Genomic DNA, 24086 nt, shown 5'->3' with positions numbered 1-24086 from the left:
TTAATAAATCTTTTGCATCTGAGCAGAAAACCTCAGTTAAGTAAGAAATTTACTTATGTAGTTTGAATACTTTTTGTAGGCCCACTCTGTGCTAGGCATTGTGATAGAACCTGAGAAAGTAAAAATAAGTAGGTTACTGTCCTTGCTCTTCAGATAGTCCCAATCTTCATGTCACTTATGTGGAATTTTTTAATGCTCTGATGATACCAAATGTAGCATTGCTTAGTGATTCAGACTGTGCAGTGAATTGCTTGAGAACCCACCTTTCTGATATATCAGGTATAGATTGATCAAATTTTATCAATTTATTTGCTACCACCATTTACTTTTGAAAAAGGTCAAATTCAGATACTCAACCTGTGGTTAATTTCCAATCCAGAATTCGTTCTTCTTTGTAAATGAAAGTGGTTATATACCATCTGTACATACATATTGTTAGATTTTCTTCCCCAGTAGTAGTAATTACCTGACTAGGAATATGATCTGTTACCCAGTTTTCCTCTCTACAAAACTAAATGCCATTGAAATTTGCAGTAAATTTTCAGCATTGATGCAGTTGTTTGTTTTCATGCTTTCTAGTTAAATGCTATTATGGATATATAATGGGCATGTTGTATATGTTGTTCAGTGTGGGATGCCTTTAAAATAAAGTACAAATGCTTTTCTGTTAAATTAGTCTGTAAAAAAAATTTTTTTAATGTTTATTTATTTTGAGAGACAGAGACAGAGCGTGAGTGGGGAAGGGGCAGAGAGAGAGGGAGACACAGAATCTGAAGCAGGCTGCAGGCTCTGAGCTGTCAGCACAGAGCCCGATGCGGTGCTCGAACCCACAAACTGTGAGATCATGCCCTGAGACAAAGTCGGACACTTAACCCGACTGAGCCACCCAGGTGCCCCTTTTTCTGTTAGATTAGTCTTAGGTGAAAATGGATGAGAGAAAATACTAGCATGAGATAGTTTATATTAGAACCTCTGGCAGTGTTAATACCTTTTAACTTTTCTGATGTTAATAAGCATATATTTCACTATACTGTCAAACTAGCACTTTTCCAAGGGACTGTATACCAAAAAGGTGAATGTAATACTTTACCCCTAAAACTGTGAGTATGCAGGAATACATGAGTATGATGATAGTTTATTTAGGTAAGCAATAAGAAAAAGTAAATACTACCTTTTCATTTAATATTATTTAGACTAAGGAGAATGCCAAATAATTGGTTTATTAATATACTTAATTATAGTTAATTTGATTTGCGCTGTGTTTTTATACATAGGAGTTGAAATTATTTACAAGTTACCTTCAGATACTGCTAGTGATTTTAAATGAGACACCTTTGTGTACAGTTAGCTTTTCTCAAAGTTATTTGCATTTTATTTGAAAAGCTCGATATATTGTTATTTAATCCCTTTTCCAATCCCTTGTCACAATTAATGTGACAAGAGCCAAGCCTGTAACAAAAAAATATTTTGTCATATGGTCCAGTTTCTGTGATCTAACATTTGTAAATAAAGGAGTATAGAAGAATAGTATTGATGTTTTTGTTATATACATCTTGTTTTTTTACTGTTCTTAACACATTAGTACCTTCTCAATTTATAAAAGCATTCTTTGTATATTTATATATGATTTTATTTTTTTCTTCATATAGCTGTCAACAGCTATTTTGTTTACATATAATGTTATAAGAAAATCTATATAAGTAATAGGATGACTTGTGTAAACAAGTTACTTTCACCTAAGTTTAACATTCAAAGCATCTACAATTATTAAAATGTGTAAAATACATCCATGATGATGAGACATGTAAGGAACCTGGAATTTATTTGTTTTCCTTTTGTTCTTCTTTTAGGTGTCCAATGTCTCCAGCATCAGTAGATTGCCAACTCCCTGTCCTTGCAACACCCCAGCCAGCATTATGCTGGTTCTGTCATACCCATCCCTGATTACTGCAGCAGAATGGAATCGTTCTTTAGTTTTAAGGTAAGTTTCCCTCCCCACTCATTTCACACACATAGACTCAGCTTTTCATTTTATAATATTGTGTAGTTTTGTAAGTTTTTTTTCAAGTTTCTTTTCCTGTATGGTTCCTTAGGTTATTAGTGTATCTTATTCAGAAACTTATAAAACTGCATAATATAATAAAAGTTTTATCTTGTAACCATAGACCAGGTTCTTTTTGTAGTAATCCCTATGAGGTTATAATACCTCCATTGTTTGACATTTGGGGCATCTCATGGAAAGGGAGCTGGCAATCTGCAGCTGCTGTGGACATTGGATGAGAAGTATTGAAAGGTAAGCTTCAGATTTAGACCATATTAAATGCCTTTGGCTCTATGGTGTATGCTTGAAATTCATACTTTATGTTAAACTTTATTTTAGATTCATAAAAGAAAAATATTACTCTCCTCTTTTAACGTGACCTTCAGTAAATGTTTGCATTATTAAGTTCACATAATACATTGGGATTATCTTACAAGTTAGTTTTTATCCCTGAAAATAGAATTCTAATATTGAATGAAATATTAAATGAAAATAATATTAAATGAAAAACAGTTTATTCTTCCACCTTTTCACATACCTGTTTATAAAAAGTGTTAGGACTACATTTATATACATAAAGCTTATAAAATATTTTTTTATTAGAGAAATAGTTATAACACTGTTTCACAAATGACCTCTTACTAGTCCTTCTATACCTACTGTCTTTATTTTCAATTCTGTGTTGATATCTACAGATAAAGATTGTAAGAACCTTTCTGATTTTTATTACATCCATATTCTCTCTTAAGTGTTTGAAGATGAGGAATTTGCTGTTTTCCGTGTTTTTTAGTCCAGTTTTAAACTTTAGAACAGTATAATTTTAAGTAATATTGTAAATAAACTAAATTTTATAGATTTTAATTTTTGCATTACAGAGACACCTACGTGTAAAGATAGGTACTTAGGTAATACAGTCTCTTATTCTTTAAGAATTGTCTGTATGTAGGCCAAGTGGGACAGCATTGTGTGGAAGAAGGGATTTTAACATTCAGAAGACCTAGAATTCTAGCTGAAAGTCTGCCTCTGTCTACAGGCACTTCCCTGTGTTTCACTGAGTCTATGTTCTCCTCCTTCCCTTTAGCTTTAATAATTTCATCCTAGAAGAAACACAGTAGTTGTTCTCAGTTTTGCCTTTTTGTATATGTAAATAAAGCTGATCAGTCAGAAAAGCTATTGCTAGCTTTTAGTTAATGACCTGATTTAAATTCGGGAAATTTGATATTATATATCAAATATATATAACATATATGTTTGATTTTATATAAATTTTTACATTAGACCTAAGTTAAGGCAGATGGTTACCATCTCTAACTTCTTTTAAAAATTCGTAACTTTTTTCTCTTTATATTAGTTTCATTGTATACTGTGACACTCCAAGACCACCACTAAGTAGGAGGGGACACGTTATATTAATTCCATTTGGTTTCTATTGACCAAAGAAGATGGTAAATGAAACAGGCAGTGTGAGTTTCTTTTTACTGTCAAGTGGTTAAATCACCTTACCTAAAATACCAGTCCCAGTGCAGTGATTCTGAACTTTTTAAAATGTGTATCCCCTTTTGGTAAACATAAAAACTGTGGACACACATACCCCATGGCAGGATATAGTGATATCCTTTATTGAGGTCATTGTATTCTTTACATGTATCTTCTAGTTTTTATCACTCTTTCTATAATTTCTTTTATGAGAATAATAGACTTTTTGTTTTCCAAATATATAATAATTAAATATGCATTTTTAAATAATGAAATACCATACCATCACCACCCCAAGTTGAGAATATACAATATTAAAAAAGGGGAAGAAGGCCAAAAAACATATATAAAGTTAGAAAGCTATAGGCATTTTCAAACAGGTCAGCAGATAAGACAGAATTATATGAAAGTTAGAATTCTATTCTCTGATTAATATTTATGATCCCTTCTCTGTATATACAGTTGGATAGTTCAGTAATATATTTTCTGGACATTAGATTAATTAAAATTTAGTAATCAAAATCAAAAGATAAAATTCTCCTAATCTTTTTAATGTCTTTTCTACAAAAATTAATGCTATAATTTAATAGAGACACAAACACAGCTGACAAATGTCTTAAAATAATGACATTCAGCTACACAAACTCCTATTCCTTTGCCTCACCTACCTAGTCTCAAGGTCCCACAATACTGCTCGTCCTTCTACATTCCCCACACCATCACCACTACACTAATCCAGATAGAAGCCATACTACCCAGGTTCATTCTGCATCTGCCATTCTTCCCCCATATAACCCTCAGTTACAAAAACTTCAGAATGCCTGGTGCTCTCGGGGTGCCTGGGTGGCTCAGTCAGTTAAATGTCTGATTTTAGCTCAGGTAATGATCTCGTGATTCCTAAGTTTGAGCCCCACGCCGGGCTCTGTGCTGACAGCTCAGAGCCTGGAGCCTGCTTCAGATTCTGTGTCTCCCTCTCTGTCTCTGTCTCTCTCTCTCACTCTCTCTCAAAAATAAATAAAAATTATAAAGAAAAATTGAAAGAAAAAAAGAGAATGCCTGGTACTCTCTAGTCTTTTAACACTTTTCCAATTAAGTATACCACAAAGATGATAGTCTCCCTGAACCTTCATTACTCATGCCTTTCGTCTTTCTGCTTCTATTCTTACCATTTCATTTTTGAGCCAAGTAGTAGTTAAAAAGTTGAGAAATAATGCTGTTGTATGCCCTGTTAAAGAAAAAAAAAAAAAAAAGAATCTCTACCTTTTTTTTTTTTTTTAACTGAGAGTACTACCTCATTCCACAAAGGATTTAGGGTGACTGTCTGTCATCTGCCTTTTCATCTTCCTCATTTACCTCTCCCTAAATAAAAGTATTGTTTATTGTTTAATAGTTTTGTTTTCATGGGTTAGAATAAGCACTTTATACTATCTTCTAACCCCCTTTTTTTTTGAGAAAATAAACTTTTGAGATATAACTTACTGTTGAGTCCTTTGAGAAAGCATTTGACAAGAAGAAAAGTCTGTCTAGTTTATTATATGAAATATAATTGATATAATATATCATATAAATGATTGATATAATATATAAACAATATATGAAATAATTACTTTCCTTGAAATTTTTTCACAGTAGTCTGATTTGTCATGCCATTAAAAAGATAAGGGTTAATCATTGAGCCTAGGTTCCATACTCATTATGTGCACACATATAATCCCAAATCTTCCTACTCTTCTAATAAACAGTTCCCTTCCAAGATATAAAAACCTCAGAAGCAAAAATGTACTTGTTTATTTCTACATGCATAAATATTCTGTTGGAGTAGGAACTACACTATTCATCATTTATGTTTGTGACTAAAATTTCACATACATAGATAAATTTCACATTTCAGTAAGTGGCTGAAATGTTGACGGTTATATATATATATAAAATTGGGAAATTTATGCACAGATTCAGAATACATTTTGCTTTAGGATGTGGTTATTTTTCTGCCGTAGTGTTCTACCTATGTGGTAAATTAACTCAATAGTTGCTATGAGATGAAGTCTAATTTTTGCATGTTAATTGTGATCCACAAATATATAGTTGTGTATTTTTTGTTACAAAGAAAAAAATGAGTGGTCTGTATGGTATATGAATTATATCTCAACAAAAAAAAAGAAATACCACATGGTTATAGAGCAGCAAATGATGAAGATGGTAGTGATGATGATGATGATGATGAAGATGGTGATGGTGATAGGTATACACTAACATTGTGGAAAAGGGGGGAGTTGACTACCTAATGATATAACTTCTGTAACCTTATTGTTCCTATGGTATTTGAATAATTTTATGGGTACTGGTGAAGTGTATCTTTACTAATGGTTTTTATAACCTATGTCATTGAATTTATGCAATACAGCTTTAAAGAGTAGACATGTAGAGTAGAGTGATGTAGTAGATAGAGTAGAGTGATGTAGTTCTAAGAACTTGTACTTCAACATAAGGTAGATCTGGATTCAAGTCATAGGACCATAAGCAAGTCATTTAATCTCTCGGCCTTAGTTTCATTTGTTAAGTGAGACTAAAAAGGCACGTACATTAGAAAGGTTTTCATAACACTAAAGTACATGTGTACTCTCATGGTCATTCAACCCCTCCATTCTTTCCCCTCCTTCTCTTCCTCACTTTCCTCCTCCTTTTCCCTCCCTCCTTTTCCCCTTCTAGATAGAGATACAGATAGATAGAAATAGAGATCGATATATGAGTTAAATACTTTGGATAATACTTAACAAATGGAGAGGGGGTGTCAGTAATTATTAACTCAGTGTAGCTGTAGCATTATAGTGTTGAAAAGTATGACCATTATCTGTTTGTCTGTGCTGGAAATATTTTTAAGTAAAAATAATTGTAAAACTTCCTAAGGAAGTTTGTTAAGACTGTGCTTGAATATAACAATCCTGACTTTTTTCTCTTTTTTCCCACTCTTTGGGATAATTACAAAAACTTTACAGAAGTGAACCATACCATTTACATATTTAGTGAATTTTTATGAATGTTTGTATTTTTACATGTATTTAGAAATGACTTATTAAAATATTTACAGTTGACCCAATTAAAAACTTAAAAAAAAATTTTGTCTCCTTGTTTGATTAAATAGGTTTTAGATTTCTCTAGTAGAATTGAGAATCTTTAAAATACTATAAATTTATTACAGAATATTTTTCCTTTCTGCAACCTTCTAAAAAAGATATACTCATTTGATGAGTATTGGTGTTTTGTTTTGTGTTTTACTCAGAAAATAAGGCTTGACATTTACTTTTAGATTAAATCTAAAGGATTTACTTTAATATTGTGTTTTTAGGGCAAATGGTATCATCGGAGGCAAGCTGTAAAAGAATTGCATGGTACATTGATACGTCTTTTAAATGAGTTGCTGCCATGGGAACCAAAGTTGATGAAAGCTTTTCAAAGAAACAGGTACTTTGAGCTTTATAACGTTTTACTTATTTTAGTGCTCTTAACTTGTGATTATGGGAAGATGTTCTGGAATCATTCGGTATTTTTCCATTGATTTATAATTCAACAGTTATTTTTGAGTGCCTGCTGTGTGCAAGGCACTTCTAAGCCCTGAAAAAGTAGTGCTGTTTAAACAGAACCCTACTATCTTGTAAAAATGAAACTGTACCTATTAAATAACTCCCCATTTTCCTTTCCACCCACCCCTCACAACCACCATTCTACTTTGTCTATATGATTTGACTGCTCTTAAGTACCTCATGTAATGCACAGCATTTATATTTTTGTGTTTTTGTGACTATCTTCTTTCACTTAGTATAATATTGTCGAGGTTCATTCACGTTGTAGCATATGTCAGAATTTCCTTCCTTTTAAGGCTCAGTATTTCATTGTGTGTGTATACCATTTTGCTTATTTATCTGTCAGTGCTGATGCTTGGGTGGTTTTCATGTTTTAGCTATTATGAATAATGTTGCTAAGAACATGGGTGTACAAATATCTCTTCAAGATACTGCTTTCACTTCTTTTGGGTATATACTTAGAAGTGGAATTGCTGGATCATATGGTAATTCTATTTTTATTTTATTTGTTTTGTTTTGTTTTGTTTTTATTTGTTTGTTTATTTAAATTCAAGTAGTTAACATAAAGTGTAGTATTGGTTTCAGGAGTACAACCCAGTGATTCATCAATTACATATATATCACCCAGTGCTCATCGCAACAAGTGCCCTCCTTAATGCCCACCCCCCACCCATGGCTCCTCCATGAACCCTCAGTTTGTTCTTTGTATTTAAGAGTCTCTTATGGTCTGCCTCCCTCTCTGTTTTTATTGTATTTCATTTTTCTTTCCCTTCCCCTATGTTGATCTTGTTTGTTTCTTAAATTCCACATGAGAATGAAATCATATGATATTTATCTTTCTCCCACTGACTTATTTCAGCATATTCAGTGGATTTAGCATAATACACTCTAGTTCCATCCATGTTGTTGCAAATGGCAAGATTTCATTCTTTTTGATCACTGAGTAATATTCCACCACACACACACACACACACACACACACACACACACACAATCTTCTTTATCCATTTATTAGTTGATGGACATTTGTATTTGGGCTCTGTCCATAATTTGGCTGTCGTTGATAGCACTGCTATAAACTTTGGGGTGCGTGTGCCCCTTTGAATCAACATTTTCATATCCTTTGGATAAATACCCAGTAGTGCAATGCTGGGTTGTAGGGTAGTTTTATTTTTAATTTCTTAAGGAACCACCATACTCTTTTCCAAGTGACTGTACAGTTTTCCATTCCCACCAACAATGCACAAGGATCCCAATTTCTCCACATCCTCACCAACATTTGTTATTTTCTGGGGTTTTTTTTGTTTTTTTGTGTTTTTTTTTTTTTTTTTTTTTGGTTTTTTTTGGTTTTTTTTACTAGTAACCATTCTAATGAGCACTAGGTGGCATATTTTTGTACTTTTGATTTGTATTTACCTAATGATTAATAATATTGAAATAAAATGGGTATCTTTTCATGTGCTTATTGGTTACTTACATATGTTTGGAGAAATGGCTATTTAAGTTTTTTGCCCATTTTTGAATCTGCTTGTTGATTTATGTTGATTTTTAGGAATTCCTTGTATATTCTGGCTATTAATCCCTTATTGGGTATATGATTTGCAAATGTTTCCCTCCATTCTGTGTGTTATCTTTCTGTTTTGTTGATAGTGCCTTTGATGAGCAATTTTTGAAATTTTTCATGAGGTCCAGTTTGTCTTTTTTTGTTGTTGCCTCTGCCTTTGGTGTAATTCCCAAGAAATTATTAGTAAGTTTAGTAGTAAGTTTTGAAACCAGGAAGTGTGAGCACTCCAACTTTGTTTTTATTTTTCAATATTGTTTTGGCTCAAGTCCCTTGAGATGCCATACGAGTTTTAGAATAGGTTTTTCTATTTCTGTAACAAATATAATTGGGATTTTGATAGGGATTGCCTTGAATCTGTAGAGCCCATTGGGTAGTATTGACATCTTAAAAATATTAAGTCTTCTAATCCATAAACATGGATGTGTTTCCATTTATTTATGTCATCTTTAATCTCTCTCTCTCCAGTGTTTTGTACTTTTCATTGTACAGGTCTCTCACATCCTTGATTAATTCCTAAGTGTTTTATTCTTTTTTATGCTATTAAAAATGGAATTGTTTTAAGATGCTTTTCAGATTGATCATTGTTACTGTATAGAAATGCAACTGATTCTTGCGTGTTGACTTTGTATCTTGCTACTTTGCTAAACTCATTTAGTTAGTTCTAACTAACTAAATGGTGCCTGCCAGCTTCCTCATTTTGAAAAAAGTTCACCAAGTCTAACAATTTTTTTTGTGGCTCTGTAGGGTTTGCTACATGTAAGATCATGTTGTTTGTGAAAAGATTATTCTTTTCAATTTGGATGCCTTTTCTTTTTCCTGCGTAATGCTTGGTCTAGAACTTTTTTTTTTTTTTTAATGTTTGTTTATTATTTTTGAGAGAGACAGAGACAGAATGCGAGTGGGTTAAAGGCAGAGAGAGAGGGAGACACAGAATCGGAAGCAGGCTCCAGGCTCTGGGCTCTCAGCACAGAGCCCAATGCAGGGTTCAAACTCACAAGCCGTGAGATCATGACCTGCGCTAAAGTCGGACACTCAACCAACTGAGCCACCCAGGCACCTCTTGGTCTAGAACTTCTAGTCCTGTGTTGAATAGAAGTAGCAAAAGTGAGTATCTTTGCCTTCTACCCAAATTTAGAAGGAAAAGATTCAGTCTTTCATCATTGAGTGTGATGTTCACTATGGGTTTTCCTTATGGCTTTTCTTATATTGAGATAGCTTCCTTCTATTTGTTGAGTGTTTCTATCATGAAAGAATGATGAATTTTGTCAAATGCTTTTTCTGCAATGATTGAGATGATCATGTGGTTTCTTTGCTTTCTTGTGTCAATGTGGTATGTTACATTAATCAGTTTTCATATGTTGAACTATCCTTGCATTCTAGCAATAAATCCCATTTGTTCAGGTCCTTTCAGTATGCTGCAGAATTCCATTTGCTTATATTTTGTTGAGGATTTCTGCATCAGTGTTTATAAGAGATACTGGTCTGGGGGAGCATGGGAACAATGGCAGAGTAGGAGGATCCTGAGCTCACACCATCCCATGTTTACAGCTAGATATCATCCACCCAAGTCAATAAATCAGAGAGCAATCTGAAGACTGGCAGACCAAACTCCACAACTAAATATAGAGAAGAAGCTGCATCTGAAAGTTTAGGGAAGTCCAAAATGTAGAGGGAGGCTGCCAAAATGTGGAGGGAGGCTGCCAGCAGGAGGGAGAGGGCTGTGTACACAGAGAGGGTGAAGAAACAGGTACTTCTGCCAGGGAGTTCACAATGGGGAAGACTAATCCCCATAATGTTTGGCTTTAAAAACCAGAGGGGCTGAATTCCATGAGTTTGTAAAACCAGTGGGAATTGGAGCCTGGAGCTTTAAAAGTCTGCTGACTAAGCACTGGGTGAGCCAGGAGGGTAAGTGATAGCTGCTGGGTTCCTGCCTTTAAAGAGATAACAGCCTGTGCAGAGAGGCAACATAAAAACAGCAGTTTACACAACGCCAGGGACAAACAGGAAACAGATCTGTTCATACTGATTTTAGACTTGGTGAACTTTTTTCAAAATGAGGAAGCTGGCAGGCACCATTTTCCTCCCTGACCCTCAGGATAAACATAGAACCAGCTATAGGAGACAAAGCTGCACAGATACCAGCACTCAGGGCAAGTTTTGTTAAAGTTTCATAGGTACCCTGCCCAGACTCCAGGTGCATATCTGCTGCTGCAGGCCATGCCCAGCCATCATCTTGCGCCCAGACCAGCTTCACATCCCCCACAGCCATAGCGCTTTGAGAGATCCTGCAGAGGACTAGTGGCCCAATATAATTTCACTAACACCGATTGCCCACTTCCAGGTTCCCTGGTGAACTCTCCCCTCTTAGAGCTGGTCGGCCTAGTCCCACTAATACCACAGAGTAAGCATAGCCCACAACAGGCAGAGGGTCAGCCCAGAGGACTGCTCTGAAAGGAAAAGTGATTTGGACATTACAGTAAGGCATAAGCAATACACATAGGACATTCTCCTGAAGTGCCAGGTTCTGGTGAATAGGGGACACTGCACTGCAGGACACTCCAGAACCTCCTCTTCATAAAGTCACTTCTTTCAAGAGCAGAAGACATAGCTGCTTTTCTTAACACAGAGAAACAGACCCAGAGAGGCAGACAAAATGAGTAGACAGAGATACTTATCCCAGATGAAAGAACAGGACAAGGCCACAGCCAAACAGATATAAGTAATATGCCTGATAGAGAATTTAAAGCAGTGATCATAAGGATACTCAGTGGACCTGAGAAGAGAGTGGAAGACAGGAGTGAGACCCTTAATACAGAGATAAGGAATAATAAAGCAGAAATAAAGGGCTCAATTAGAAGCAAGAAAAATCTCAACCTAACCTTACATCTAAGGGAGTGAGAAAAAGAACAACAAACAAACAATTAAAATTGATAGAAGTCTAGTCAGGTTTATCAGGGAAAAAACAGAAAGAACTCAAATAAAATCACAAATGAGAGAGGAGAAATAACAGCCAACACCACAGAAGTACAAATAATTATAAGAAAATATTATGAAAAACTCCATGCCAACAAATTGGACAACCAAGAAGAAATGGATAAATTCCTTGAAACTTATAAACTACCAAAACTGAAACAGGAGGATATAGAAGATTTGAACAGGCTAATAACCAGGAAAGAAATTGAATGAATAATCAAAAAATTTCCAACAAAAAAACTCCAGGACTAGATGACTTCATAGGTGAATTCTACCAAATATTTAAAGAAGAATTAATACCTGTTTTACTCAAACTATTCCAGGGCATAGAAAAGGAAGGAAAACTTCCAAATTCATTCTATGAGGCCAGGATTACCCTGATAACAAAACCAGACACACCACTAAAAAAGATAACTACAGGCCAATATCCCTGATTGACATATATGCAAAAATCCTCAACAGATACTGACAAACCAAATTCAACAGTATATTAAGAAGATCATTCACCAGAAACAAATGTGATTTATTCCTAGGTTGTAGTGGTAGTTTAATAGTTGCAAGCCAGTCAACGTAATATACCACATCAATAAGAGAAAAGATAAGAACCATAGGATCATTTCAGTAGATGCAGAAAAAGCATTTGACAAAATACAACATCATTCATGGTAAAAAACCTTCAACAAGTTTTTCTCCCTAAGGTCAGAAACAAGACAAGGATGTCCATTCTCACCACTTATTCAACATAGTACTGAAAGTCCCAGCCACAGCGGTCTCAGACAACAAAAATAAATAAAAGGCATCTAAACTGGCAAGGAAGAAGTAAAACATTCATTATTTGCAGATGACATGATACTATATATAGAAAGCCCAAAAACTCCACTAAAAAAATGACTAGAACTGCTAAACAAATTTAGTAAAGCCACAGGATACAAAATCAATATACAGAAATCTGTTGCATTTCTATACACCAATAATGAAGCAGCAGAAAGAGAAATTAAGGAATCAATCCCATTTACAATTACACCAAAAATAATAAGATACCCAGGAATAAACCTAACCAAAGAGGTAAAAGACCTGTACTCTGAAATCTATAAAACAGTGATGAAAGAAATTGAAGACACCAAGAAATGGAAAGACATTCCATGCCCAAGGATTGGAAGAACAAGTACTGTTAAAATGTCTGTACTTCAAAAAGCAATTTACACCTTTAATGCAATCCCAATCAAAATACCAATAACATGTTTTACAGACCTAGAACAGGCAACCCTAAAATTGCATGGAACCACAAAATATTCTGAATAGCCAAAACAGTCTTGAAAAAGGAAAACAAAACTGGAGGCATCACAATTCTGGACTTCAAGTTATATTAACAAAGCTGTAGTAATCAAAACAGTATTTATTGTACTGACACAAAAATAGACACATAGATCAATGGAATGGTATTGAAATGGAAATGAACCCACAGTTGTATGGTCAAGTAATCTTTGATAAAGCAAGAAAGAATATCCAATGGAAAAGGATAGTCTCTTCAACAAATGGTATTGGGAGAACTGGGCAGCAACATGCAAAAGAAGGAAACCATATTCCTTTCTTACACCATACACAAAACTAAACTCAAAGTGGATTAAGGGCCTAAGGAGAAAAAATAAATTATTGGAACAACATCAAAAGACCCAAAAAGAAAAAATAAATGTTTGGGACATTAAAAAACCTAAAAAGAAAAAATAAATTATTGGGACAACATCAAAATAAAAAGCTTCTGCACAAGGAAGGAAACAGTCAACAAAACTAAAAGGCAACCTACTAAATAAGAGAAGATATTTGCAAATGACACATCTGATAAAGGGGTAGTATCCAAAATATATAAAGAACTTATACAACTCAAGAACTTACACAACTCAACACCCAAAAAACAAATAACCCAGTTAACAGTAGGCAGAAGACATGAACAGACATTACTCCAAAGAAGACATCCAGATAGCAAAGAGACATATGAAAAGATGTTCATCATCCCTTACCTTCAGGGAAATGCAAATCAAAACTACAATGAGATATTGCCCCACACCTGTCACAATGGCTAAAATCAACAGCATAAGATACAACAGGTGTTGACGAGGTTGCAGAGAAAGGGAAACCCTCTTACAGTGTCAGTGGGAGCAGGTACTGTTGAAAACAGTATGGAAGCTCCTCAGAAAGTTAAAAATGATGATCCAGCAATGGCACTACTGGGTATTTACCCAAAGGATACAAGAACACTAATTCAAAGTGATACAGGCATCCCTATGTTATAGCAACATTATTTACAGTAGCAAAGATACAGAAGCTTCCCAGGTGTTCACTAATTGATGAATGGATAAAGAAGAAGTGGCATATAGATATAGATATAGATATAGATATAGATATAGATATAGATATAGATATAGATATAGATATACACACACATACATACATACAATGGAATATTATTCAGCCATAAAGAAGGAAATCTTGTCATTTGCAGTAACATGGATGGAGCTAGAGAGTATAATGCTAATCAAACTGTCAGAAAAAGGCAAATACCATATGATTTCACTTATGTGGAATTTAAGAAACAAAATAAGCAAAGGAGAAATCTATCTATATCTATATATCTACATCTATATGTAGAGAGAGACGGACAAGGAAACAGACTCAACTATAGAGAAAAATTGATGGTTACTACATGGGAGGAGGGTAGAGGATGGGTTAAAAATGTGATGGCGATTATGGAGTGCACTTGTAGTGATGGGCACCAGGATGAAGTACTGAATTGTTGAAGCACTATATTGTACATCTTAACTAATATAACACTAATTGTTAACTAACTGGAATTAAAATGTGACAAAAAAGAAAAAAAAGAGATACTTGTCTAGTTTTTTTTGTAGTGTCCTTGTCAGGCTTTGGCATTAGCGTCATGCTGGCCTCAAAGAATGAATTAGGAAGTTTTTCTTACTTTTCAGTTTTTTGGGGGAAAAGTTTGCAAAAGAAAGGTATTAGTTCTTAAATGTTGGTAGATTTCACCAGTGAGTGAATTTTTGAATTAATGATTCAAATGAATCATTCAAAAATGATTGAAATTGAAAAATCATTCAAAAATGATTCAAACTTTTGAATTAATGATTCATTCTCCTTTAATAGTTATAGGCATATTCAGATTTTCTGTTTCCTTGTAACTTAATCCTGGTAGGTTTTTGATTTTAGAAATTTGTCTGTTTCATCTAAAGTATCCAATTTGGTGGCATACAATTTTTCATAACATTCTAATTATTATTTTTATGGGATTGGTTGTAATGGCCCCACTTTTATCTCTGATTTTCCTAATTTGAGTCTTCTCTCTTTTTTTTTTTTTCTAAGTTGATCTAGATAAAGATTTGTTAATTTTGTTGATCTTTTAAAAGAAGGAAATGTTGGTTTCATTGATTTTTCTCTATTGTTGTTCTATTCTCTATATTGTTTACCTCTGATATCTTAGTTCCTTCCTTCCATTAGCTTTAGATTTAGTTTGTTTTTCTTTTTTGAATTTCTAAAGTTATAAAGTTAGGTCGTTGATTTGAGATGTTTCTTGTTTTTTAGTGTAAACATTTCTTTATAGCTCTAAATTTCCCCCTTAGCACTGTTTTTTTTCCCCACTGTGTCCCATCGTTTTACTATGTTGTGTTTTCATTTCCATTTATGTATAAGTATTTTCCAGGGTTTTTTTAATAATTTCTTCTTTAATCCATTAGTTGTTTAATAGTGTGTTATTAAATTTCCACAAATTTGCGGATTTTCCAGTTTTCCTTCTATTAGTGATTTCTGACTTCATCTGTGGTGTACATTCTCGGAAGAAACAGACAAGCTCAAAATGTCAGTTAGTGATATGTACTATGAAGAAAATTAAATTACGGTAAGGAGAATAGGAAATGCCTGGTTTGGATGAGATGATGATTGCTCTTTTGTAGGGTGTCAGGGAAAGCTTCCCTGATGAGTTGATATTCAGAGACCTGAAATAAATGAGGAAGAGAGCTACATGGATATCTGAAGGAAAAGAAGATGCAGAAGCCCTAAGGTTGGCCTCATATTTGGCATGTAGAAGAAATGCAAAGTTTCACAGGTGTATCCAGAGCTGAGTGAGTGAGGATTAAAAGGCTAAGAGTCAAGATATCAGAGAAGTATAGGGAACAGTATCCAGATCATGTAAGTCTTAATGGACTTTTGTTTTTACTCTGAAATAAGACACCATTGAATGGTGTTAAGCAGAGGAAGGACCTGATCTGACTTATGTTTTAAAGCACTCACACTACCTGTCATGCTGAGATTAGTGTAGTGGGATGACAGGGAAATCAGTTACAAAAAGCAATAATCCAGGCAAAAACAAAAACAAAAACGATGATGGCTTGGAACAGGATAGTGCTTACTAGTCTGTAACCCTCTTAAGGAGTTTCCCTGGTGTAATCTGAAACTGGTGTCTGTATTCAGATGGTAGGGAGAGACCAAAGGAAGAAACAGGCTACTCCAGGTGCGTAGGTGGCAGGTTAAGTAAAAGGAAATTACATTTGATAAGGCTTTTCTTGAGCAGCAGCAAGACAAATGGATCTCTGCACCTGCCCACCAGATCTTAAAAGTTCATATAAGGAGGCCTTACTTAGATGCAATCACATATATATCGTGTAGGTATTTTCAACATCACATCACTATCTCAAGGCTGTGTTCTTGGAGCAGTCTCTGGGGGGCAGGAAAGGCAAGTAGAACCTGCATTCCAAGGGTGGGGGAAGGAATGAGAAGCCTTTGAGTGCCTGGGTCCAACTCATGGGTCAATTGGTGGTCACCTGTTTTTCATGATTCTCCTTAACAGCTATTCAGATGGCAAGGGGTGGTTGGATTCTGGATGTATCTTGAAAGTAGGATAGGTAGAATTTTCTTAAACATTGGATATAAAGTGTCAAAAAAAAAAAAAAGAAGAAGAGGAAGAGTAAAAAGATGATGTTCTATTTTTGGTCTAAACTGGAATAATGGAATTGCCATTAATTTAGATAAGGGAAACTAAAGGAGTAGCAGGTTTGCAGGGCAGGGATTCAGGAGTTTGGATTTCAACATGTGAAGTTTGATATGATTTTTAGACATCTAATTGGGCTTAATTGAGTAGACAGTTTAGTGTATGAGTCCCTGTTCAAGGGAATAAACCAGACTGGAGGCATAAATTTAGGGTTGTCAGGATATAGATTATATTTAAGCTATGAGACTGGTAGAAATCACCTAGAATGTGAGCATAGATAGAGAAAAAGACCGGGCCCTGGGGCATTCCAACATTTAGAGATGGTGGAGAGGAATAGGACTCAGCAGAAGAGACTGAGAAGGAATGTTCAGTAAGGTAGGATAACCAAGAGAAAGCGGGGTGTCTTGGAAGCCAGGTAAAGAAAATAATTTCAAAAAGGAGGGCTGCTTGTGATAGATTGAAAAAGATGAGGCCTGGGGCGCCTGGGTGGCGCAGTCGGTTAAGCGTCTGACTTCAGCCAGGTCACGATCTCGCGGTTCGCGAGTTCGAGCCCCGCGTCGGGCTCTGGGCTGATGGCTCAGAGCCTGGAGCCTGTTTCCGATCCTGTGTCTCCCTCTCTCTCTGCCCCTTCCCCGTTCATGCTCTGTCTCTCTCTGTCCCAAAAATAAATAAACGTTGAAAAAAAAAAAATTAAAAAAAAAAAAAAAAGAAAAAGATGAGGCTTGAGAATTAATTTTGAATTTGGCAACATGGAAATCATTGATGACCTTGATGAGCTGTGTTGGTAAAGTAGTGGATAAAAGTCATAGAAGTCTGTTCAAGAGAATTAGGGGAGAGGAAGTTTTATCATAAAGTGGAGCAGATAAATAGGGCAGTAGCTGGAAGGACAAGTTGCAGTCAAGAGAAGGTGCTTTGGTTTTTTGTTGTTGTTTGTTTTAATTAATGGGGAAATAACTTTCTGTATACTGGTGAAAATGATCTAATAGGCAAAAATGGACTCAGGGGAAGGAAGAGACATTTGGTAGAATGATATCATTGGATAGATGAGAGAGGATGCATAAATGGAGGCATTAGCTTAAATAGGAAGACAGAATATGAGTACAAATGAAGGTCATAAGTGGCAGATGAGATAAGAGCATATGAAAGTTCTTGTCTGCTTCTATTTTCTTCTTCTTTTTTTAATGTTTGTTTATTTTTGAGAGACAGAGAGAGAGACAGACAGACAGACCGTAAGCAGGGGAGGGGCAGAGAGAAAAGGAAACAGAATCTGAAGCAGGCTCCAGGGTCTGAGCTGTCAGTACAGAGCCCGACACAGGGCTTGAACTCACGAAGTCAGATGCTTAATGGACTGAGCCACTCAGGTGCCCCACCTTCTATTTTCCCTGTAAATAAAATAAAACAAAACAGCTGAGACAAAGAAGAGGGCTGAGAAGGGAGGAATTTCATACAACCGCCATGAAGATATTTCTAAAAGGAGATTAATTTTACAATTATTCTATGTGCCACACATACTGTGAGGTAAGTACTATTATTATCCCCATTATACAAAAAAGTAAACTGATGCTAGAAAGTTTAAGGTGCTAGGCACCTGGGTGGCTCAGTTGGTTAAACATCTGACTCTTGACTTTGGCTCAGAGCATGATCTCACAGTCATGAGATTGAGCCCTGCATCAGGTTGTGTCTGAGCGAGGAGCCTGTTTAGGATTCTCTCTCTCTGCCACTCTCTGCCCCTCCCCCACTTGGACGCACTCATTTGCTCTCTTTCTTTCTCTTTCTCTCTCTCAAAATAAATAAATAAGCTTAAAATAAAAAGAAAGTTTAAGGAGCTTCCCCAAAGTCTCACAGCTATTAAGTGACAGAGGTGAGACTTAAGCTTCAGAATACTTAAATAAGAATTTGTAGTAAAAATAAATTGGAGAATATATGTTCAGATCTTTTTTAATGTTTATTTATTTTGAGAGAGAGAGAGAGAGAGAGAGAGAGAGAGAATCCCAAGCAGGCTCTGCTGTCAGCACAGAGCTCGATGCAGGTCTCAAATCCCACAAACCTTGATCATGACCTGAGCCAAAATCAAGACTCGATGCTTAATGTACTGAGCCACCCAGGCACCCCCATTTCTTTTTTAAACAAAATGAAATAAGGTAAAGGTTAGTGGTAGAATAGAGAAGTTCAGTTGAAAGCAAGAGGAATAATAGAGGATCTCTAAATTATGTGTCTTTGGAAATGTTTTCATCTCTCCATTGTTTTATGGAATCATAGCTATTATATTTTTATGTGAAAAGGATCTCTCAGAGATCACTTTTCAGCTTTCTCTGTTTTATATACATATATATATATATACACACACACACATATAAAATATATATATATTTCTTTTATATATATAAATATATATATTTTATATATATATCTTTTATATATATATTTCTTTTATATATATATATAAAATTTATTGTCAAATTGGTTTCCATACAACACCCAGTGCTCATCCCAAAAGGTGCCCTCCTCAATGCCCATCACCCACTTTCCCCTCCTTCCCACTCCCCATCAACCCTCACTTTATTCTGTTTTTAAGAGTTTCTTATGGTTTGGCTCCCTCCCTCTCTAACTTTTTTTCCCCCCCTTCCCCTCCCCCATGGTCTTCTGTTACGTTTCTCAGGATCCACATAAGAGTGAAAACATATGGTATCTGTCTTTTTCTGTATGACTTATTTCACTTTGCATAACACTCTCCAGTTCCATCCACATTGCTAAATGGCCAGATTTCATTCTTTCTCATTGCCAAGTAGTATTCCATTGTATATATAAACCACATCTTCTTTATCCATTCATCAGTTGATGGACATTTAGGCTGTTTCCATAATTTGGATATTGTTGAAGGTGCTGCTATAAACATTGGGGTACAAGTTCCCCCATGGATCAGCACTCCTGTATCCCTTGGGTAAATTCCTAGCAGTGTCATTGCTGAGTCATAGGGTAGATCTGTTTTTAATTTTTTGAGGAACCTCCACACTGTTTTCCACAGCGGCTGTTTCAGTTTACATTCCCACCAACAGTGTAAGAGGGTTCCCATTTCTCCACATCCTCTCCAGCATCTATAGTGTCCTGATTTGTTCATTTTAGCCACTCTGACTGGCATGAGGTGCTATCTCAGTGTGGTTTTGATTTGTATTTCCCTGATGAGGAGTGACGTTGAGCATCTTTGGCCATCTGGATGTCTTCTTTTAAAAAGTGTCTATTTGTGTCTTCTGCCCATTTCTTCACTGGATTATTTGTTTTTTAGATGTGGAGTTTGGTGAGTTCTTTATAGATTTTGGTTACAAGCCTTTTATTCAGTATGTCATTTGCAAATATCTTTTCCTATTCTGTTGGTTGCCTTTTAGTTTTGTTGATTGTTTCCTTTGCAATGCAGAAACTTTTTATCTTGATGAGATCCCAATAGTACATTTTTGCTTTTAATTCCCTTGCCTTGGAGATGTGTCGAGTAAGAAATTGCTGCGGCTGAAGTCAGAGAGTTTTTTTCCTGCTTTCTCCTCTAGGGTTTTGATGGTTTCCTGTCTCACATTCAGGTCCTTCATTCATTTTGAGTTTATTTTTGTAAATAAAAATATTTCTAGTGAGATCAAAATGTTTAGATATGATTACTCTCAGGATTAAATGATGAGGTTTTTTTTTTTTTTGTTACTATACTCTACATAAGTCAAATAATAGTACTATTTCCTAGAATTTCCTGATTAACTTTTTAAAACATTTTTTTTTTTTGAGTATAGGTAGCACACAATGTTACGGTAGTTTCAGGTGTACAACGTAGTGATTGGACGTGTTTATACATAATGGTATGCTCATCAAAAGTGTAGCTACTATCTGTCACCGTACAACACTACTACAATATCATTGACTATATTCTTTATGGTATGCCTTTTACTCTTGTGACTTATTTATTCCAAAACTAGAAACTTGTATCCCAAATTCCCTTCACCCATTTTATCCATCCCCCACACCCCTTACCCTCCAGCAACCATGAGTTTGTTCTCTGTATTTATAGGGCTTTTTGTTGTTGTTGTTATTTTGTTTATTCATTTGTTATTTTATTTTATTTTTTTTAATATGAAATTTTTGTCAAATTGGTTTCCATACAACACCCAGTGCTCATCCCAACAGGTGCCCTCCTATATACCCATCACCCACCTACCCCTCCCTCCCATCCCCAATCAACCCTCAGTTTGTTTTCAGTTTTTAGGAGTCTCTTATGTTTTGCCTCCCTCCCTCTCTAACCATTTTTTTTTCCTTCCCCTCCCCCATGGTCTTCTGTTAAGTTTCTCAGGATCCACAAGGAGTGGAAACATATGGAATCTGTCTTTCTCTGTATGGCTTATTTCACTTAACATAATACTCTCCACTTCCATCCACGTTGCTACAAAGGGCCATATTTCATTCTTTCTCATTGCCACGTAGTACTCCATTGTGTATATACACCACAATTTCTTTATCCATTCATCAGTTGATGGACATTTAGGCTCTTTCCATAATTTGGCTATTGTTGAGAGTGCTGTTTAAACATTGGGGTACAAGTGCCCCTATGCATCCGTACTCCTGTATCCCTTGGGTAAATTCCTAGCAGTGCTACTGATGGGTCATAGGGTAGGTCTATTTTTAATTTTCTGAGGAACCTCCACACTGTTCTCCAGAGTGGCTGCACCAGTTTGCATTCCCACCAACAGTGCAAGAGGGTTCCCGTTTCTCCACATCCTCTCCAGCATCTATAGTCTCCTGATTTGTTCATTTTGGCCACTCTGACTGGCGTGAGGTGATATCTGAGTGTAGTTTTGATTTATTTCCCTGATGAGCAATGTTGAGCATCTTTTTATGTGCCTTTTGGCCACCTGGATGTCTTCTTTAGACAAGTGTCTATTCATGTTTTCTGCCCATTTCTTCACTGGGTTATGTGGTTTTCGGGTGTGGAGTTTGGTGAGCTCTTTATAGATTTTGGATACTAGCCCTTTGTCCGATATGTCATTTGCAAATATCTTGTCCCATTCTGTCAGTTGCCTTTTAGTTTTGTTGATTGTTTCCTTTGCTGTGCAGAAGCTTTTTATCTTGATGAGGTCCCAATAGTTCATTTTTGCTTTTAATTCCCTTGCCTTTGGGGATGTGTCAAGTAAGAAATTGCTGCGGCTGAGGTCAGAGAGGTCTTTTCCTGCTTTCTCCTCTAGGGTTTTGATGGTTTCCTGTTTCACATTCAGGTCCTTTATCCATTTTGAGTTTATTTTTGTGAATGGTGTAAGAAAGTAGTCTAGTTTCATCCTTCTGCATGTTGCTGTCCAGTTCTCCCAGCACCATTTGTTAAACAGACTGTCTGTTTTCCATTGGATATTCTTCCTGCTGTGTCAAAGATTAGTTGGCCGTACTTTTGTGGGTCTAGTTCTGGGGTTTCTCTTCTATTCCATTGGTCTATGTGTCTGTTTTTGTGCCAAAACCATGCTGTCTTGATGATTACAGCTTTGTAGTAGAGGCTAAAGTCTGGGATTGTGATGCCTCCTGCTTTGGTCTTCTTCAAAATTATTTTGGCTATTCGGGGACTACTGTGGTTCCATACAAATTTTAGGATTGCTTGTTCTAGCTTCAAGAAGAATACTGGTGCAATTTTATTGGGATTGCATTGCATGTATAGATAGCTTTGGGTAGTATTGACATTTTAATAATATTTATTCTTCCAGTCCATGAGCACAGAATGTTTTTCCATTTCTTTATATCTTCTTCAATTTCCTTCATAACCTTTCTATAGTTTACAGCATACAGGTCTTTTATATCTTTGGTTAGGTTTATTCCCAAGTATTTTATACTTCTTGGTGCAGTTGTGAATGGGATCAGTTTCTTTATTTGTCTTTCTGTTGCTTCATTATTAGTGTATAAGAATGCAATTGATTTCTGTACATTGATTTTGTACCCTGTGACTTTGCTGAATTTTGTATCAGTTCTAGCAGACCTTTTGTGGAGTCTATCGGATTTTCCATGTGTAATATCATGTCATCTGCAAAAAGTGAAAGCTTGACTTCATCTTTCCCAATTTTGATACCTTTGATTTCCTCTTGTTGTCTGATTGCTGATGCTAGCACTTCCAACACTATGTTAAACAACAGCGGTGAGAGTGGACATCCCTGTCGTGTTCCTGATCTGAGGGAAAAAGCTCTCAGTTTTTCCCCATTGAGGATGATATTAGCTGTGGGCTTTTCATAAATGGCTTTTATGATGTTTAAGTATGTTCCTTCTACCCCGACTTTCTCGAGGGTTTTTATTAACAAAAGATGCTGAATTTTGTCAGATGCTTTTTCTGCATCGATTGACAGGATCATATGGCTCTTTTCTTTTCTTTTCTTCTCTTTTCTTTTCTTCTCTTTTCTTTTCTTCTCTTTTCTTTTCTTTTCTTAATGTGATGTATCATGTTGATTGATTTGTGAATGTTGAACCAGCCCAGGAATGAATCCCACTTGATCATGGTGAATAATTCTTTTTATAAGCTGTTGAATTCAATTTGCTAGTATCTTATTGAGAATTTTTGCATCTATATTCATCAGGGATATTGGCCTGTGGTTCTCTTTTTTTACTGGGTCTCTGTCTGGTTTAGGAATCAAAGTAATGCTGGCTTTATAGAATGAGTCTGGAAGTTTTCCTTCCCTTTCTATTTTTGGAACAGCTTGAGAAAGATAGGTATTATCTCTGCTTTAAATGTCTGGTAGAATTCCCCAGGGAAGCCATCTGGTCCTGGACTCTTATTTGTTGGTGAGATTTTTGATAACTGATTGAATTTCTTTGGTGGTTATGGGTCTGTTCAAGCTTTCTGTTCCTTCCTGTTTGAGTTTTGGAAAGGTGTGGGTGTTTAGGAATTTGTCCATTTCTTCCAGGTTGTCCAGTTTGTTGGCATATAAGTTTTCATAGTATTCCCTCATAATTGTTTGTATCTCTGAGGGTTTGGTTGTAATAATTCCATTTTCATTCATGATTTTATTTGTTTGGGTCATCTCCCTGTTCTTTTTGAGAAGCCTGGCTAGAGGTTTATCAGTTTTGTTTATTTTTTCAAAAAACCAACTCGTGGTTTCATTGATCTGCTCTACAGTTTTTTTAGATTCTATGTTGTTCATTTCTGCTCTGATCTTTATTATTTCTCTTCTTCTGCTGGGTTTGGGGTGTCTTTGCTGTTCTGCTTCTATTTCCTTTAGGTGTGCTGTTAGATTCTGTATTTGGTATTTTTCTTGTTTCTTTAGATGGGCCTGGATTGCAATGTATTTTCCTCTCAGGACAGCCTTTGCTGCGTCCCAAAGCGTTTGGATTGTTGTATTTTCATTTTCGTTTGTTTCCATATATTTTTAAATTTCTTCTCTAATTGTCTGGTTGACCCATTCATTCTTTAGTAGGGTGTTCTTTAACCTGCATGCTTTTGGAGGTTTTCCAGACTTTTTC

At 35.7% G+C, this 24086-nt stretch overlaps 1 protein-coding gene across 2 annotated transcripts in view; it reads left to right on the top strand.

Annotated features, from left to right (window-relative positions):
- The window catches only part of KIAA2026 (KIAA2026 ortholog), a 133954-nt gene that overhangs the window by 95039 nt on the left and 14829 nt on the right, over window positions 1-24086 (top strand). For both annotated transcript variants that reach the window (XM_043565402.1, XM_043565400.1), the window contains one exon: window positions 6864-6979. In XM_043565402.1, the coding sequence (XP_043421337.1) occupies window positions 6864-6979 (116 nt within the window). The remainder of the gene's footprint in view (window positions 1-6863; window positions 6980-24086) is intronic.

Source organism: Prionailurus bengalensis, chromosome D4, assembly GCF_016509475.1.
Source record: "Prionailurus bengalensis isolate Pbe53 chromosome D4, Fcat_Pben_1.1_paternal_pri, whole genome shotgun sequence".
Taxonomy (NCBI): domain Eukaryota; kingdom Metazoa; phylum Chordata; class Mammalia; order Carnivora; family Felidae; genus Prionailurus; species Prionailurus bengalensis.
This window is presented reverse-complemented; position numbering and strand designations above follow the sequence as displayed.